The 19088-nt window shown below is 43.8% G+C and overlaps 2 protein-coding genes and 1 long non-coding RNA gene across 3 annotated transcripts; 1 reads left to right on the top strand and 2 right to left on the bottom strand.

The window, feature by feature from the left end:
• Positions 1-301: 301 nt before the first annotated feature.
• On the bottom strand, positions 302-6905 carry bbof1a (basal body orientation factor 1a). The gene is made up of 10 exons (XM_030443591.1): positions 6725-6905; positions 6374-6626; positions 6215-6280; positions 4148-4291; positions 3986-4066; positions 3509-3579; positions 2568-2712; positions 1577-2058; positions 1223-1327; positions 302-435 (listed from the first exon to the last, which is right to left on the bottom strand). Exons 1-10 carry the CDS (start codon positions 6766-6768, stop codon positions 342-344), a joined length of 1485 nt encoding a protein of 494 aa, XP_030299451.1. The 5' UTR covers positions 6769-6905; the 3' UTR covers positions 302-341.
• A 1099-nt stretch (positions 6906-8004) lies between these two features.
• On the bottom strand, positions 8005-12214 carry LOC115597563 (uncharacterized). The gene is made up of 2 exons (XR_003987120.1): positions 12108-12214; positions 8005-10407 (listed from the first exon to the last, which is right to left on the bottom strand). It is a non-coding gene; the product is annotated as an uncharacterized LOC115597563 (long non-coding RNA).
• Positions 11637-18715, top strand: entpd5a (ectonucleoside triphosphate diphosphohydrolase 5a). The gene is made up of 13 exons (XM_030443590.1): positions 11637-12239; positions 12624-12703; positions 12937-13080; positions 13495-13570; positions 14110-14145; positions 14566-14654; positions 14736-14815; positions 14925-14986; positions 15088-15189; positions 15868-16011; positions 16134-16190; positions 16906-17021; positions 17189-18715. The coding sequence occupies exons 1-13, from the start codon at positions 11792-11794 to the stop codon at positions 17273-17275; spliced, it is 1521 nt and encodes a 506-aa protein (XP_030299450.1). The 5' UTR covers positions 11637-11791; the 3' UTR covers positions 17276-18715.
• Positions 18716-19088: the final 373 nt, after the last annotated feature.

Consider the following 19088-nt stretch of genomic DNA (forward strand, 5'->3'; position numbering starts at 1 on the left):
TGATTGATGCTCTGTGGGAAGCGAACAAAGCGGAGGCAAAACAATGCACAGTGTGATGTGCAATGTAGAGGCCACACAGAGGTCATGTGGTGTGTATATCCGGCAGGCTGTTTGGGTTCGAGGGCAGAACGGGCTCAGGCGCCTGGGTGATGAAGGCCGCCTAGAAGAGCTCCTCTCTCATTCTGGTAGACAGTCCTCATTATACAAAGCTAAAATGCAACTATGATAAATCAACATGTATTGAGTTACTCGTGCTCTCACGGCCAATACTTTTTAAAACATGGAGCATGGGACCAATATATCTTCACAAGCTTTGTAATTGCGAGGATGAAGAGTAACTTTTATTCTTTAGTTACTATAGTGTCGTAGTCAGCGTCACCTTCCACAAGGCTCTTCTCACTGGAGGCAGACGGGGCCACATGTTGGCTGGCTTTCCTATCAGGAAAATGCAGAGTTGCAGTTAAATACAGAACCTCTTGCAAAAAAAAAAAAACATGTTTTAGCACATTGGTGTCTATGCGCTCAGGCCTGCAGCCTGTCTTGGAGACGGGTTACTCTGGGTCAACACAATGCACATGGTCTTAGATAACAGACTCTCCAGTGGCCAAATGCTCTGTATTTTTCTGCTGGACTAGGTGCCAGACCACTGTTAACATGAATATACATCTCCTCCAGCCTGCCATACCCCCATACGTCCAGATCCCCTGCACACTCCTCTCTGAAAATCATGTTACCAGCTGCTCTCTGACCACAAGCGTTTCAAAGAACAAAATAAACTGCTGGTGCACGTGAAGAAGGGCCAATAGGCTGAAAGCAAATCGACGTGACCAGATGTTTGTTTCCAAGCACACGACTCTGTGGCGGGGCCTATTTTTACTATTGTGCTCAGACTATTTCTTCATTCTTTTTAAGCAGCTGGATGGAAAAGAAAATTGCTTGAAGCCTAACTGATGTTTTATGGTATCCTCTTCTGCTGAGAAAATGGCTGTTTAAAACATTAAAAAGAGGGAGGAGTCACCAGAAGTTTGGCCTGAGCAACCGCTCGGTGTCACCGCACTTTGTTGTTCAGAGGTAATTCGTCCAGAAGTTTCGGTCCATTTTCAGGGATTATGAGTGGATTGTGCAGTATTATTTAAGGATGATGTCAATGAGTGACAAACAAGCAACCGGCAAGCGCTTAAGCTCAGACAAACAAAATACAATCATTGAGAGCTTTTATTACCTTTCCCTTTGCACGTTCATTTTAGCAAAGAGAAGCCCGAGCACTTGTTCCTTCTGCTCCCAAGTGAGATCTGACATTTCAACTTTGCTTCCTGGTGGATGAGTCCTAAAATACACATGGATAAGATCAAATTAATGACAACCTCTATGTATGAAATGAATAATGTTGAGTGTTAGACTCTGATGACCACCGAGGGGGGCCTTCTCATCAACATAGAACTGGCTAATTTGGTGGAAAAAGGGGTATGAATAAGCTGAGGGGTTTTCTCGGTTCTGATAAACATGAGGAATTAAAAATATCACAAAAGACACACAGAGCTGTAAAAGCCATGGAAATGATGGGAAGTGGACCTACCACCGTGCAGCCGCCTCCACCTCTGAATAGACAGAGTTGGTACTGTGGGAGCCTTTATGAAAGGTGCGGATGGGGGGGAACTTCAGCCCTCCTGCTGTGGCTTCCCTCATCCTCCTGCGATAATCCTGCCGTGCCTCCTTTATGTATTTCTTCCTGCTGGCCGTGATCTCCTGCCTAACCTCAGCCAGCGCCTCGTGGAAGAAGTCCTCCAGCTCCCTGCGCTGCGACACTATGGTGCTCAGTTGCGCCCTGGCTTCCCTCAGTTCCCTCTCCCGCTCTCTCCGCTGCTTCTCCAGCCTTACGTGGTTGGCCACGATGCCGACCAGTTCCTTCCTCTGCCCTTCCCACTCCCGCTTCTGTTCACCAGCTTTTACCTCTAAGGTCTGCTCCAGTGAAGCCACCTTGGCCTCCAGTTTCGATAGCTCCTCTTTTTGGGCCTCCAACTGAGCTGCATTCTTCTTTACCATCATCTCAAACTCTTTCTGGGTGAGCAGACAGAGGAGAGGGGCAAAGCTTCAACGTCGATGACAGAATCCTTTCATTTGCATGCCAATACAGAGCTGGAACAGAACATGATTTGTGCACCAGCCTGTGCTGTGCTGAGTGAGTGGCCAACGCTTCAACAAGGTGGATTTTACTCCCATGATTAACCGTCATCACCAGAGGTAAGATTAATGAGGCCAACATTTATTTGTCTAAGAGAATCGGTGCCAGAAACCTGCGAAGGAGAAGCCACTAAATTTGAACCCATAGACCAGTGGAAACTTCACCGCAACCACTGACCACAGAGAGGCTGGGTAGTACTCAGGAGGTTGGGGGTGAGCACGAGTAAACAACACAAGGGGAAAAAAAACCCACCTGAAATAAATTCTGCACAGATCTGACAAGTATTTCATAAGCGAGACGATTGAGAATGACTTTACGGAGATGAATGCTCTCTATCCAAGGGCTTGCCCAATAGTAACACTGCTGTCCCCTGGTTCAAACAAACCTTGTCCAGCGTCAGGGAAGCGTTAACCGTCTCCAGCGAGTTTTTCAATTTATGCAGGTCCTCTGCCTCCTTCATGTGATACTTAAGCGCTTCATTCAGACGGACGTTCTCCTTGAACACGGAGTGTGAGGCGTCGTCCAGCTGCCTGAAAAGTTTACAGGACAAGATACTTGGATCACATCCCTGTGAACATATAAAAGGCTCGCACTGAAAACACAAAGATTCTAGGATGCAGGTGATTATACAGTAATGAAAACACAATTAGCGATATTATATTGCCTTTCGGCCAATAGATGTGAGAAGATTGTTGCATTAGCAAATTTTTTTTTTTTCAAATTTTCCTCAGTTTTGTGGTTCCCACACACCGACCTGAATAAACAGGGTCAGTCTACTTGACTTTTAAATACAAACTAAATGTGTTCAAACATGAAATCAATTACTGACACTGAGACCAAACCGGCAGGACCACACCAGTATCAATGTTGACATTTTATGAGCTGGAAAAACCAACTAAACATAGCAGAGGTGAAATATACATTGCACAGCCTCAAAAGTAATAAACCATGGTCTTCCGCTCACGCATCACATTCTCCTTCCTGCCGGACGCTCGGGGGCGGCTGAAGATGTGATCGTTGGCTTCGGTGATGTACACTGAACGTGACCAACCGGTGTGGTCAAGAGAAATAACATCAATTCTACTTGTATAATAATAATAATAATAATAATAATAATAATAATAATAATAATAATAAATATATATATATATATATATATATATATATATATATATATATATATATATATATATATATATATATATATATATATATATATATATATATATATATTTTAATACACATAAACACTCCTGTGAGTAAATTATTTTTCCTTTGCATTCTGAACACAAAATTAGTTTGTGAAGGGACGGCGGTAACACTCACTCAATGGCTTCTTTGCGGGCTATCTCCATCACCTGGACTATCTTCAGCTCGGCTTCCTTCTCCAGGCGAACCTGCAGGGAAACTCACTTGTTGTTGCACCTGGGAAGTCTCCTCAACCAACCAACCAACCGTTTGAATGATATATTTTCAAAATGATGTATTTCTCTACAAATTAATTTCATGACTAGTCACTGAGTGCGTTTACGAGTGCATTAGTATCCTGGTTTTGAGCCTTATCCTGCATTTGATTATATTCAGGATACAGCATTTACATAGAACATGAAAATCGTTGGTATTTATATCCCTGGATACATGATCATCCACGTTTCTGATCGTCTTGATTTCTTAACATCTCATCCACCTCATCCACTATTGGATGGTACAGGGCAAACCTGATTATAGCCAGGATACTAATGTGCATGTAAACACACTCATAATGTTCCAAACTGATCAGACATTTATAGTTTATTCTTTTACCTTCTCTCTGAAGAAATTGGTCTCCATTTCGTTCAGGTTTTCCCGATGCTCCTTTTCAGCAAGTTCCATGCTTTCTCTAATCTAGAGAAATAAAATAGGTCAGGATTGTTTGTGGCATCTTAACAGGAAACATTTGACAGCCTGTCACTTTTCTGCCCTCACGTCACTGAGCTCCTGCTCCATCTGGGCTTTCCTCGTCTGAAACTTCTTGATTTCCTTCATTCCGTCCTGGATCGTGTTAAAGTCGCCAGACTTCTTTTTGAACAGCTCCTTCAGCTCACTGATTTGCAGCGTGTACTCTTCCACCTGGTGAAACCAATCGGATAATTAGACGCAAAGCGTGTAAAAAAACATTCTAAAGGGTAAAGGAGCAGTTCACCCAAAAATTGAGAACTCAGTCATTATCTGCTCACCCTCGTGCTGATGGGACGTTGAGCGGAGTTTCGCAGTCCACGGAACATTTCTGGAGCTTCACAGCAAAACAGAGTCATTCTCCTTAAGTGCATAAGTAGCTGGGGACTTTTTTATAAAATGTAGGGGGTAAAAGCATAAATGTCTCCAGAAGCCTAGAGACGTTTTAAAACAAGTCCCCATCTACTGCAGCCATTTAGGAGAACGCTGCAACACCGCTTTTTCCGTTGCGCCTCTGAAATGTTCTGTGGCCTGCAAAACTTCACCCCACATTGGCGTGAGAAGATAATGACCGAATGTTCCCTTTTTTGGGGTGAACCTTTCCTTTAAATGCATTCCTGTGAAAATGCATCCACTCGTGTGCTGCAAAGTTCCCATAACTGCAACTTGCATCAGTCTGGCTAGAGGATTTTATACCAAAGTTCACACAGGCCAAACTCTTTAGCAAAACCGACCTCAACACAGATCAGTCAGGCCAAATACCTCAAGATGCTACTGTGGAAAAGCCCGTCTGCGCAAAAATGTGACAAAATGACCAAAGTCATGAGAGACTAGCAAAAACACGCACCCACAAACATGTCCATGACGACTAAATGAGAGGCTCGATCAACCACCTGATTACAACTTGAGGCCTAATCGTTATTCTTCACATAACTCTGTATACGTCCATCTACATCACTGCACCAATCTGCAGTATTTATTTATTTATTTTTTTTCAAGTTGGTCTGTGTCATGTGCAATTTTTCCTCTGTGCGATCTATCAACTGGTCAGCTTTCCAAAACACTTCCACCGGTTGACAGTTCAAAGTGTTTCTTGTTGCACTGCATGTGTCTCTTTCCTCACAACTGTGCACAAACTGTAGCTGGAAAAGTTTTTTAGAATAATTATTTGGCTGAGCGCGTTTGTCAACACTCCACAGACAAAAGCCAGTGCATTCAGGTTTTCCCAGCACTGCTGTTGATGGAGCACTTTCCATTAGCTAAGTCCATTCTTAGGATGAGCCTCTCACAATGAGAGAAAGGCCGTGAACGGCATGCCTTCAGAGTCGAACCACACGACAGTAGTTTTTTTCCCCCATAACCGGACATATGTGACAGTTCCACACACGTCTAAAATAGGGATGTTTCAAGTTGGTCCAGACCATGCCTCTTTTCCTCCTCAGAAGCTTATTGGACTCCATTTTACCAGCGTGAAGTAAGAGCTGGGAGATGGAAAACAGCTGCTCGCAAAAAGAAGAAGCGAGAGGTCCTTTATTTTGTACTTTTTTTTTTTTTTTGTCTAGTTAAGCTCCTTGAAATTTTGTCATATCAGTTTGATGGCTTGATCTTGACCAAAAAGCTGCAGAGGTCAGTGAGGATAAGTCAAAATAAGACCCTTCTGGTGTGCCTTATGTAACCTAAACTGGCATTTTGGAGTAAAGGATCTGTGTGGGGTTTGGTTAACACATCAAGACCAGCAGTGTGGCTGCCAATTCCCCACCAAGCACTTTCAAATTATGCTTTTTCGCCCCTGCGGCCACGTACATAAATAAAAATAACATTAGACCATGTATCTCGGAATGTGAGGGTTTTGTTTTTTTGTTTTATGGTCGCTTTTGTTTGGGTTGTTGTTTTCTTGCATAATAAAATGCCAGCATAATTACACACGAGACAGCTGTTTAGAACCCAGCGCAGCACATTTTTCAGATGCTGCAGGTTTGAAGTGTAAATCACAGTATAGTGTCCCGCTGCGAACATGCCAAATTGAGCATGTTCTGCGGGCCCACACTGGGAGCTGCCTCCTCTTTTCTTGTGGCTGCGTTTTAAATTTGAACTCACCAGTTTGTTTTGCTCGTCACGTGCCTGCGCCTCTTGACTCCTGAGGCGCTCCTGCAGCGCATTGATCTGTTAAAAAAAACAATGACGGTGTTTTTTGAAACCAGTCATCGTTTTAATGCACACGCACAAGCAAAAAAACAAAAAAACAAAAACACCGACCTCCTTCTCGTAAGCATCTCGTTTTCTCTCCCAGTGTCCGGCCGTGTCGATGGCGTCCTGCTCGGCGCGGTACAGCTGGTTGGTCAGGTACTCGTTAGTGCGTCCTAGCTTGAAGGCGGCCTCGCTGGTCTCATTGAGCGCCTGCTCCCTGTCCTTAAACCTCAGCTCCCACAGGACAGCGTTGGCCCTGGCCTTCTCGATGTCTGACTCTTTGTCCGCTTTCGACTCCTGCTTGCCGTCTTTCTTTCCTTTCCTGCAACAAAAAATAATAATAAAAAAAAAAATACTAACACAAAATATAACTGGATTTTCCCTCTGAGCGTGAACGCAGCAGAAGAAGTGCGCCCTTACCCGGCTTTCGCCCTCTTCACTTTGGTGACTCTCTTCGTCGGCATCCTTGTTCCTGTTAGCTCCTAGAGTCCTGCACAACACCACCATGAAGAGAAAGAAGTTTCACGGCAACCATTCCAGGGGTTTTCACAGGTCGGCTGGTGGCAAGCTCCTGTTCATTTATGAATGTAAATGTTTGTGTACGGTTGATGCCATGGAGACACGGCAGCCGAGTTTCTGTGTCCCGGGTCCTCTGATAACCGACACCTCTACATCTGATAAACGACCTTAATGTTTGTAGGGAACACAAATGCTATCATATTTCTGTCTGAAACACATTTCACCGTCTCTAACCCATAACATCCTTACAAATAGGTTCAGACACATGACACACGATAGATAGATGGATAGATAGATAAACATACAAATATAGATAACTAACTCGAAAAACAACCACCATATTTTACGTTTGCCATGTTAATGTAGCCAGTGATGGAATGCAACTAAGTACGTTTAATCAAGTACTGCAGTACAATTTTTGCTCAACTTAGATATTTAAATGTTCTGCTAATTTATATACTTTGAAGGCAACCATTTATTAACTATTCCACTACATTTATTTGAAAACCTAAGTCAGTTGTTCCTCTGCAGATTACACGCGGCATCAGTTATTGGTTCAAATTTAAAAAATGCCAAGTAATGGATCTGACCTGGACCATCAGTCAAACCATAGATACTTCAGCACATTTAATATCAGATACTTTAAGACTTTTTTTTACTCAGGTACCACTTTTATTGGTGACCTTCACTTTTTCCAAAGTAATATTTTAGCACAATATCTTTAATTCTTCTTCATGACTTTTGGATTATTTTTACAACGCTGAAGGTAGCAAGGGGCTTTACTTAAATTGCATAGATGAATCCTTTAAATAATTATAAAGTGAGTCCATTATGAGCAGGTATGTAGCCTGAAATACTGAACTGTATGTACATATATGTGATAAACAGATACATGTCAGATTAGGATCTACAGAGGTCAACAGTTGGATGATAATGATAAGACAAACAAACTGACACACTTTTCGGCACACTTCAAGTCAAGGTTAACATAAAGATAGGACTACATAGGCTGTACCACCTGGTGGAAATCTCTAATAGGCCTTTTTCACAGCAGATGTTTTGACTTGTCATAGTAAAGGACAGGTTTGCTTTTCCCCATTAACGATGGATTCGTCATATATCAGTGCCGATAAGACATGACAGTGGGACAGCCTGCAGAATATCAGGACCCTGAGCCAGTGAAAGGGAAAGAGAGAGCCACTGTTGATTTTATTGACACGTTTGCTTTTCATAATGCAGAAATGGAAAAGGCCTTTCATCGACATCATGACATGTTTATGACGTACACCTGAGCTTATCACAAATAATTAGTTAACATTTGAGAGAGGAAGTTTAGATATACATGAGCATCGAAAACTGTATACATCTGGACTCCAATTTTTAGGGATTTGCATGCTTCTATAAACTTCCAACAGTCTTCAGTGTCACTCAGACATTGCCTAATCCTAATTTTTGTACTCTTTACAATAATATAAACTCTACATCTCTGCAACTCTGCTTCCTTTTCATCATAAAACTTTCATTTCAAATAAATCTGCTTTGAGGCTTTTGAAATATCAAAATTTAGTGCAATGTACATGGTATTAGTCATGTTAATCTCCTTGCAGAAATTCATTAGGCCTGTAACTAAAACTTACTTTCATTATTGATTAATCTCTAGATTAAGTTGCAGTTTTGTGTTTTGTATCTGCCCATCTGCAGTAGCGCACTTGTGAGTTTCTCCCGAATAAATGAAGCTTCTAATCAATCAATCCTCCGATGACCGTAGGAGATAATGAAATACACATGTTCTGTTCTGCTCAACAGCCTCTGGGCTGACACAGAATGGCTGTATTCGTCTCTTGTCTTGTAATTACAGTAGTCTCAAGCCGGGCTCTATCAAACAGGATCTGTTTGCACATGATCTCCTCCCACATGATGACATGACATACATTTGGCTGCTGTCAGCAGGATTGTTCATGTTGTTCTGAAAGGACTGTGTGTTACTTACTCTCTACCGTCCCTTACTTTTTTTTTTTTTTTTTACCCAGAGCTTTGGGAAAACCACAGAGATCAACGTAAATGCAGTCATTTTTTTTCATCTCCGAAGACGGTCATCCAAAAGAAACACAAAAGAGACAATGTAAAGTTACAGAGGCCATAATTCAAGCTCCAAACCACTGAATCCTCCCCATTATCTTGTTTAGCTTTTCTGCAGGACGTCGGAGTGTCCACTTCAGATTATCCCTAAAACAAGAAAAGGGAGATATCGCAAAAGTGTTGGGTGTAGCTACTGTAAACTGAATCATATAGGGTCGCTCGCTGCTCTGGCATCATGAACACAGTTTGAAGACTAAATTTAAAGGTAATTACTATGACAGTGAGGAGAGAAAACTGAAATAACCCTGAACTTTTCAAAGCTGTCATTATCATTGGAATTGTAATGACAAGGTTTGGGTCTCTTCAATGGACTTTTCGGGGTAGGACACCCACAAACATGGCATTCCTGAGGGCAACATTGCAGCATATTAATGATATATTGCACAGCGCAGATTACAAAGCTGGGGTCCCTTCTCATGCTTTACGGTTGCAGTTAACTTGAAACAAAATACCAAAATTGAACCTGCCTCTGCTTTAAAACATCATGTTTGTTATATGCTGTGTCATGCAGTGGAGGAGCACTTTACACACAATTTATACTGCAGCTGTGCGCGTTTGGTTGACATCCTAACCTAATTTGGCAGCATGCAGAACTCCCAGGAGATATTGTTTCGCTAATTGCAGAGTGAATATTCAAGATTTCTGCTGGTCTACATGACATTTTGCCTGTGGGGCGATTCCTATTGCATCACATTTTAATGATAATATAAAGTAGGTCATGCGCTGTGATTTATATATCAAAGGAGGATTGCAGCTGTCCGAACACCGCTCATTATCCTGATAAATTGCTGCATTAACCACAGGATGTGTCTCAACGCCAACAGCAAGTAAATATCAACAGCGATTTCAAACCGTAGACCAGACAAAGTGTGACTTTCTGAAAATATTTTCTATTAGGACATCTTTATCCGGGGCTTTATGAGTCACATTATCACACTGTTAAACATGCACCCAAGACAACTATGGGCAGCAAGTCAGCAAGAGGTCCTGCACATGTACGCTTTGATAGGGGCAAACGACCATTCTGGTGAGCCACAGGATTGAAAAAAGTAGCCACAGTATTTAGAAAAAAGGAAGGAGGAAAGAAAGTCCAATATTTTTAGTACAAATTACAGTGTTGGAACAGTGCTCTGCACAGTTGAGTGTCCTGGGAGTGGAATGGCATGATGGGGGAACGCTGGTGCCAAGCCCCACCCTCCCCACATTGTCCTCTCGGTGGACTTCCCGCACTCTCCCGTGCCCATCTGAAGGACCTCTGCCCTCCCCTTACCCTCCTGGCCGGGCTGGCCCACAGCTCATTTTCTTTCCCCCGGTCGCCCTCTGCATGAGGTGAAGCAGTCTGGTATAAGCACATGTTAAGTCAGGGTTGGGGTAGGGTCAGATCTTCATGGATGCCTCAGGATCTAGACTACCAGCGCCTTCTGTTTCAGATCTCTGTCTTCTTTCTGTTGATACAAAGTGGGTGGAAAATACCACAGCCTGGTTCAAATCTCAGTTCATGTAAGGTCTCTGAGCTGCTGTCCCTCTGTGCCATATCCCAGGGGTGCTTCTGCAGCAACTCTGAGCGTCACATGATAAAGCATTAGCTGATACACTACGGCATGGCTTTTTTCGTGATGCCGTGCCAACCACCCACCTAACGCGGAGAAACAGCCACTCATGCTTTTCATGCATTCTCTCTCGTGAAACGTGCCTCGCTGCCCAAATATTTTTTCCCTTGGAAAGCCTGTGGTTAACACAGGGATGAGTGGGAGTGAGATGATTGCTGACATTCTTTTAACTTTTATGCCAGCTGGAGTACAGGTCACATTTGCATTTTTGAAGGTTGGTGGAAGGGCTGCAGTAGCTTTACTGCGGCGATTATTGCAGGATCATGACGGGGAGGTTGAAAGGATTGGTTTAAATGCATGCATGATTCACTCCTGCTGCTGAACAAGGTGTAGTGGAGAGATTAATACCTAATACCGAATAAATAAAGCAGAATCCCCTCTACCACAAGTAAATAATAAATGAGTTGAAGTTTATTTTCGTTTATTGTGTGAGGCCCAAGCTATTTTTAAAATAAAGCTAAAGAAAATTAGTACAGAAATGGGTGCAAACGTTCATATGTCATATTCAAGTCGCCTCCTTTCTTACACACTGCAGTGAGTCATTTAAAGACTCTCAAGATGAACCTGAATCCTTCTTAATTTAGTCGGTGGCCAAATTTGAGCTCAAGTGAGGTGAAGCGGGGAAGAAGTGGAGCTGTGAAAGTCCAAAGAGTTGCAGGGTTTGAGGCACGTTACTATGTAAGTCTTAAACGCACCCATAAAAGTATTTTAAGACCCTTTCTTTTCTTTTTTTTTCTTTTCAGAGTGAGCCATTCATTTTGACTTCTTTATAAACCCCCTTTCTCATTTACTAAGAGGGATTTTTTTTTTTTTTTTTTGGCTCCAGAATAAGCAGTAAAGATGAGGAGGGGAAAAACATAACCCAAAATAATCCTCCTCCTCCTCCTCCTTAAAAGAAAAAAAAAAAAAAAAAAAAAAAGGAGAAAAAAAAGGGAAATGCTGTTAGTAGGCAGGTAGTCAGCCTCCAGCTCAGCTCACGGGAGGAGGAGGAGGGGGGACTCCTGATGGATTTGGGATGGACCGCCACAGGATTGGTGGATGGCTGCTCTCGGTGTGGCCCTGTGCCAAGCCCTTATGTCTTTATATACTGTAAACAGATGACCGGACAGTCCTGAGTCTCTCTCCCCTGTCAATCTCTCTACTCCTCCATCATCCACCAGGGCTTCCTCTTCTCCTCAGCTCTCCTGTTTGTGGCTCTCCTGTACGGGCTGTGAACACAATGGCCACGCCGAACCTGCTCCAAACTCTCTCCGTGTGGCTCCTGTTCGGGAGCCTCCTGTTAGCGGAGGCGACTTACTACCGGCACCACCGTTACATCCCTCACTTCTACCGCTACCGGGAGCACTCCGCCAACACGGAAAACCTCCTCCCCGAGGTCTCCAACCCGGCGCCCGCGGCGGCCCAGCCCGGCGTGCCGACCTACCCCGAGATCCCCGAGGTGTTCCACCCGGCGCCTGAAGTCATTCACCCCATACCCGAGGCTTTCCACCCGGTGCCCGAGGTCGTGCATCCCGCACCTGAGCCCTACCACCCACCTGAGGTTTACGAGCCGGTGCCCGAAGCCTCCTCCCCCGTCAACCTGACCCGGGTCTTCTACGGGGTCATGTTCGACGCCGGGAGCACCGGCAGCAGGATCCACATCTACAAGTTCATCCAGAAAGACCCCGGTGAGTAGAGTACTCTCCACACTCTCTCTTCCCCTCTCTCTCCTCCGGTCTCTGAACCAATAGCAGGGCTCTCTCCACACTCCCACTCTGTCTGCCTGCTGCTGGGTCATTCACTGTGCGCTGTGAGGACAGGCATGCACCGGCACACTCAGTGCAGTGGGCTTTTCTAAAAGTAACCCAGATGGACTTTTAATTTGTCTGACTCAACTGTGTAGGAAGCAGCAGACCTTTGCTAAAAAACGTGAATCAGGATGTAGGTGAGGCAGTCTAAATATCACGAGCTGTGACAGAAAAGATGTGCAATTACACCGACTTGAGTTTCTGTTTTATTTATAGAGCACACACTCTGGTTCACGATCCGCTCACTGTCCTCTTGCTTTTCAGTCGAGCTGCCGGTTCTGGACAACGAGCTTTACCACGCGGTGAAGCCCGGGCTGTCTGCATACAAGGACAACCCCGAGGAGGTATGTGCGCCTGTACACACCATCACTTGTCATTAATCATCAGGTGTATTAGGGAGGTGTTCCCTGTCTGCAAATCGCCAAAACCACAGGGATTTTCTGAGGGTTGGGCTCATGTGATGTAAACACGGTGTAATTACCCAAAAAACACCTCCGGGTGATGATGTCACTGCTGCCCACTCCTGTATTTACCTGCCTGTGACTTACACCTGTTTTAAAATACCTTGATCCTGCAGGGTGGCAACACCATCAGGCAGCTGCTGAAGATCGCCAAGAAGACCGTGCCGGAGGAGGAGTGGCACAGGACCCCCGTGGTCCTGAAGGCCACGGCGGGTCTGCGTCTGCTCCCCGAAGACAAGGCCCACGCTCTTCTGAAGGAGGTGAGGCACGTTTTTTCTCTCTGCCCTCAGACAGTTTGGCACAAACAGCGCCCGTCCCGCCAAGGAGCGGAGATGAGAAACCACTAAGTGCTTACAAGTGTCACTGAAAAAAAAAAAAAAAAAAAAAAAAAAAGCCAGAGAGTCTGCCCATTTGGTGGCTATCGTGTTGCAAAAAAACAGCTGTTGTGAGGTTTGTGTGGAGTAACCATATTTGTCATTTAAAGTATTAAATCCAGGCTACTGTTCCAGCCATGTTTGTGGTTGAGTTATCTGTCACTCTAAAACAGAACAGACACAGTTCGTCTCCTGGAGCAGAGCAGAGTGTTTGTGTCATGTAGTGTAGCGTCACTGTGTTTGCCTTCACACATAAAAAGTAGATAATGGTAACGAAATGGTGATAAATCTACCCCGCAGGTGCGAGATGTGTTCGATGAGTCCCCCTTCTTTGTGCCAGACAACAGTGTTTCCATCATGAACGGAGCGAACGAAGGTCGGTCATCTTTCAATGTCCCTAAAACATATTTACACTCACAAAAACACTCACTTTTATGTTTTTAATTGTGATTTCTGAAAAGCTATTGTCTGACCAGGTGCCTCGTTTACTGAGGATGTAACAAACGAGCCGGCTCTCATTACTCTTTTTACAAGAGGTCTGTCACTACCTCATTGAGACAAATAAATATGCCAGCGTGAGTTGCTTGCCGTCCCACGCCCAATAATTTAGTGCGATCCTCCACATCACTCATTAAGACACCCTCACCATGTTATGTTTCATCATACAGTATGTGCCATTCATTATCCACACTTTATGAGCGCAATAACTCGACATCTGAGACAATTGTAATTACCTGGGCTGGTCTGGAAGTTTCACCAGCTTGTGCTGCTTTAATATCAGCTTAACGAAGGAGAGCTGCGCTGAGAGTGTGCGCTGAGAGCGTGCACTGAGAACACACTCGAACGTGAACATCAGTTGCGATCACTTCTCGGGCTGTTGCTAATGCAGACATTTTCACCCTTGTGCTGTTTTAGGAGTCCTCGCCTGGGTCACTGTGAACTTCCTTACAGGTAAGACATTGCTTGTGTTTTGCTATGGTGGTGTTAGTGGTCAGGAGGCTCATATCTGAGGCTCCAGTGTACACAGAAGCCCGGCAGTGAGAGACTCTTGTCTCCTGTCTGAGGTTATGAGCTTGAATCACTGGCCCCAAACAGGCTGAGAAAACAAGCAATATTTCCTCGCCTCTTTTCACACAGCTATGGCACCATCCAAATGTATTTTGATCAACAAGGTTAGGCTTTCGAAACCAGAAAGGTGTTTCCCCTCACCGCGGGGAAAGACATGCATCCTTTGTGACAAAGGAAAAAGGAATAAACTTTCCTTAAAAAGTGGTGATGAATCCGCAAGATTACACAGTGTGCTCTGTTTGTTGCACGGATGACGGATTCAAAGTTTCCTTCGCCCAGCAAGATGTGTTTATTTTTTCATAGGGCACTTGTACTCCAACACGAGGAAGACAGTGGGCATCCTGGATTTGGGTGGAGGATCTACGCAGATCACATTTCTTCCCAAGTCAAAGGTGAATGAAATATTTAATGTTGTGAATTGAAAATGCCCTCACCAAAGATCCAACACCAAACATTTGTTGTGTGTCCAACAGAAAACCATTCAGTCTGCCCCTTCCAGTTACATCGCCAAATTCAACCTCTTCAACCACACATATCAACTCTACACACACAGGTAAAAACAGACAAAGATGCTTTAATCTCTTTGGATGTGAACACGCGTGTGTATTCTGCAGGCTAAAACTAATGCAACTGTCTAAAAACTTGTGTCACCATCACATTAGCTACCTTGGAAATGGACTGTATGCAGCTCGACTGGCAACTCTTGGAGCACTAGGAGCTGATGGTAGAGTACCAAGCACCTTTCTATCACGTTGCTGTTTGCACTTGCTGTGTCATTCCTTCATCGGGAAATAACACATTCTTTCTTGTTTTTGTTGTCTCCAGGTCTAGATTGGAAAGTCTTCACCAGCTCCTGCCTGCCAAAAAAGTTCAGAGAAGATGTGACTTTTGGAGGAACCACCTACAAAGTTAGCGGGATTCCAGACGGTGAGATAAAGGCAGCCTGAGGTTTTGATTTCCTTCCCGGTGCCTTTGGATGCAGCGAGCCATGCATTCCTTTCTCAGCCCTGCAACACAATAGAGTACAGTATAACGCAGTCTCGCATGAGAACATTTTTTCGCTCAAGTTTTCTGTAACCTTGGCGCCAAACGCATGTTTTGTCATCCTCTCGCTCGCCCGTCCTCCCTCTCGAACAATTATACTGCAGTCAACCTTGTATTTAAACGAAAAGAAAACTGTCAGTTAACTTCACAAATAAGGCAGTCACTCCCATACCACAGTCAAGTAGCCAAAAGATGCTGGGCTTGTCCCTGAGTTGTTATTTTTTTTGTGTAACGAGTGGCTTGATCTGGACCGCTCACAATTATGTGGTAAAAATAGACAGCCCAACAGGGACGCGCTAACTGCCGCTCTTGTCGGCACATGGTTTTGCCGGCACAACTGAGCCAACCGTACCCATGGGGCTGTGTGAAACTTGTCTTTCCGGGGCTTCCCTTGTGAGCCCCCCGGCTTCAACCGACTGGCTGACCTCAAACTGGAGGCCCTTTCGATTGCATTCCGAGCATCGCTGCATCCAAGCACCTTTAACTCATTGTTCCCTTTGTCAAAGATGTTGGGCACATCTTTGACATATCTACATTTAACTTTCGTCTCTACCTCCTCAGGCTACGCCGGCTACAAGCTGTGCTACTATGAGGTGATGAAAGTCATCAAAGGAATCGTCCACCAGCCCTATGAGGTGAAGGGCAGCAGCGTCTTCTACGCTTTCTCCTACTACTTCGACAGAGCTGTGGAGTCTGGCCTCATTGGTGAGTGGGCACAGACTGAAATGCTACTGTACCTTCCAGTGCCATTATCCTTTCAGCTAATTATCATCTTCTGCACAAAGTCGGTATTCAAATTGCATGTTTGTTTTTTTTTTCCTGCACAGATGGCAGTCGAGGTGGTGCGCTTGAAGTAAGGGATTTTAAGAAGAGAGCCAAAGAAGGTAAGGGTTACAATGTTATCTCCTCTAGGGACGGATGAGCTTGTGTATGAAACCAACAATCTTACAAGTTATATATATCAGTCTAACCGCTTAAACTTTGCGCGACATAGTCTAAACAGCAAAAAAGCACGAAAGTTTGTTTGTGCCCGATCAGCTGGTGCAACTGCACCAAATTGGCACAGCTGATCCTTTTAAAAAAACAGTGTTTCAGTGCGTTTCACTGATACTTATCAGGTTGATTGTGTGACACCTGTAATGTCCATGTAGAATGAACCAGATTTACAGTTGGAGCGAGCTGGTGTGTTATGCAAAGCTGTTTGTGTTGTGAGAACACTGTCACATGGATAAAGCCTGGCTCAGGCCGGGCTGGCAGCTGAGCTGACGATGTCTGTCTGGCCCAGGCAGGAGGGCACCTGACAGCCACACACCACCTGGGGGCTGACACATACCGAAACACTCAAACTATGTACTGGGCAGTTCGACACCGCCACCCACCCGCAGCCTTGTGCTGACCCTTCGGCCGTTCTCCTCGCACCTCCCTGTTTATTCAGCCGTACAAAAACAGAAAGATCATCTTTTAATCATGTAGCACAGTGGTTAGAAATGTGATTGTTTTTTTTGTCTATACATGGAATGGAAGGTGTCTCTATGTCAGAGGTGTGTGAAACCTGTGTTAATGTCATGTCTGAAATCTTATTTTTTTGTGTGTTTGCAGTGTGCAACAAAATGACCAAATACCGCGCTATCAGCCCCTTCCTCTGCATGGATATGACATATATCACTTGTCTGCTAAAAGAGGGCTTTGGCTTCAAGGACAGCACTGTGCTGCAGGTGAGCAAACCAGAGCCACAAAGACACAAAATAGAAAAAGCGTCACAAAAAAAACATTATATTCTGTCTTAAACACTGTGTTTTTCCAATCAGTAGAAGACAAAGTATAGGGAATTGTCCCTTTGTGGTGGTAATGGAGATGCTCCTGTCGCTCTGCTCTTCAACAGCTAGCCAAGAAGGTGAACAACGTGGAGACGAGCTGGGCCCTCGGGGCGACCTTCGACTACTTCAGAAACCTCAACATCCACCACTAAGGGCAGCTCGCTGTCACTGCAGCTGGCACTGAGAGGGACAGTCTGTCAATGTGAGGCTTCCCATCCTCCGTCCACCCTCGATCAGCCCGTCCCCCTCACAGACACACTCAGTCCCACCACGCTTCCTCACCCACACAACGCCCCTTCCTCTTCTCCTCAACCTCGGCACCCTGCGAACACTCCGAGAACTGTTGAAAAGAAAAAAAAGAAGAAATCACTATATTTTTATAAGGCCAGCTATTTCTACTGTATGTTGAGCTCATGACTGTTGGTGGGCTTACTTTTATTGTTTTGTAAAACGTTTACATTTTTGATTCCTTCATGGGTGTCTGATCTGAAATGTTGTTCACGCCTACCTGTTTAAATGTGTAGAAGGGTAATTTGGAAGCAATACAACCAGTCATGGTATTTTGGTGCTTACTGTGGTCCTGGTGTGCCCTGTACACTAAAGTGGAATATATTTAGAGACTAGTTGCTGGAAGTGCAACCATAGTTTTTCCTGCTACATGCCTGTAAATCAATCTTTTCTATTTTAGCAGTAAACTATTTTACAGGACCCTCATTCTTTTGCCCCTTGCCTTTAGACGATATACATCATTGGAAATAGAGCAGTCGACTTCTTTTCTTCAACTTTGCACACAACACTTTAATTGCATAAATTGTAGCTAAGACATGGTCGGTTGCTTTGAGTTGTACATATTAATCATGTAGCGTTGGGTTCACCGCGACTGAGGGGGCAGAGAGAGCGTGCGCTGCGGAGAGCTGCCTCTCACAGACTGTGTTGTATAGCTGTTACATGTTTGAGGTTAATGCCTGTATTTTAAAGTTCAGCCATTATTGTTTGTTGAGTCTACGGTGGTAAAGACTGAATCAAGCATGGCTAAATTGCAGGGGCCCTAGGTCTGGGCTGTATTTTAGACTAGCAATAGAAAAACCTCTCATTAAGGGCAGATGATGGACCCATCAACATAATTTACAGCCATCAAATACAGCAAAAATGCAAACAGAAATTATGTAAAATGTCTGAAAACCCAAGACCCCTTCATTTGTTCCGTTTTGTCTTTTTTCTTGTGAAGTGTACAAATATTTAAAAAGTGTATCTAATGTAGAGTATTTTAATTATCCTCATCCAATATTAACCCTTGAACTTTCCTTGCTACTGCTTCTCACGCCGTGCCTTCGCCGTCTTTCCAGTATTCAACACGATTTATAACTACTGCTGTATATACATGATGTAAACTTTGAATTGTAAAATCTTTGGACAGGAACTGCTTTTACATTACAAAAAATGTTATGCTGCACAGTTTCTCAGAAATGCCTCTATGTTCATCAGTATAAATAACCTGGTGGCTGATAATATGTAAATTGTTTTTATTAAATCCAGTGAAATAAGTTTATACTATACAGTACATGTATGTTTTAATAAAACATGAAAAATGACCTTGGTGTGAATTACACTTTATTATGTTGAGACAGATTTCTTGTAATGAAGGGCACTAGTATCCTGTAGTCTCCTCTATGAAAAATAATTCCACCTTTGGGTGTAAAATGGTTGTAATGAACTGTGACTAAACTATTTCCTGTACCTAAAAAAAAATATGCACTTCACACATCTTAATAGCTGAATGATGTTTGTAATGGATAATTAAGAACTTGGTCTATGAATTGCATCTGAAAAGAGGATTTAAAAGGTGCATTATGTAGTTTTGGGGATGAAATTTGAACTCTTTTCATTTTAATGACTGAATAAAGTGATTAACATCTGACATTAAAGGAAAACACTATTTCACTCTGTTTATATTTGGCGGACCCT

The sequence above is a fragment of the Sparus aurata genome, chromosome 16, assembly GCF_900880675.1.
Source record: "Sparus aurata chromosome 16, fSpaAur1.1, whole genome shotgun sequence".
Taxonomy (NCBI): domain Eukaryota; kingdom Metazoa; phylum Chordata; class Actinopteri; order Spariformes; family Sparidae; genus Sparus; species Sparus aurata.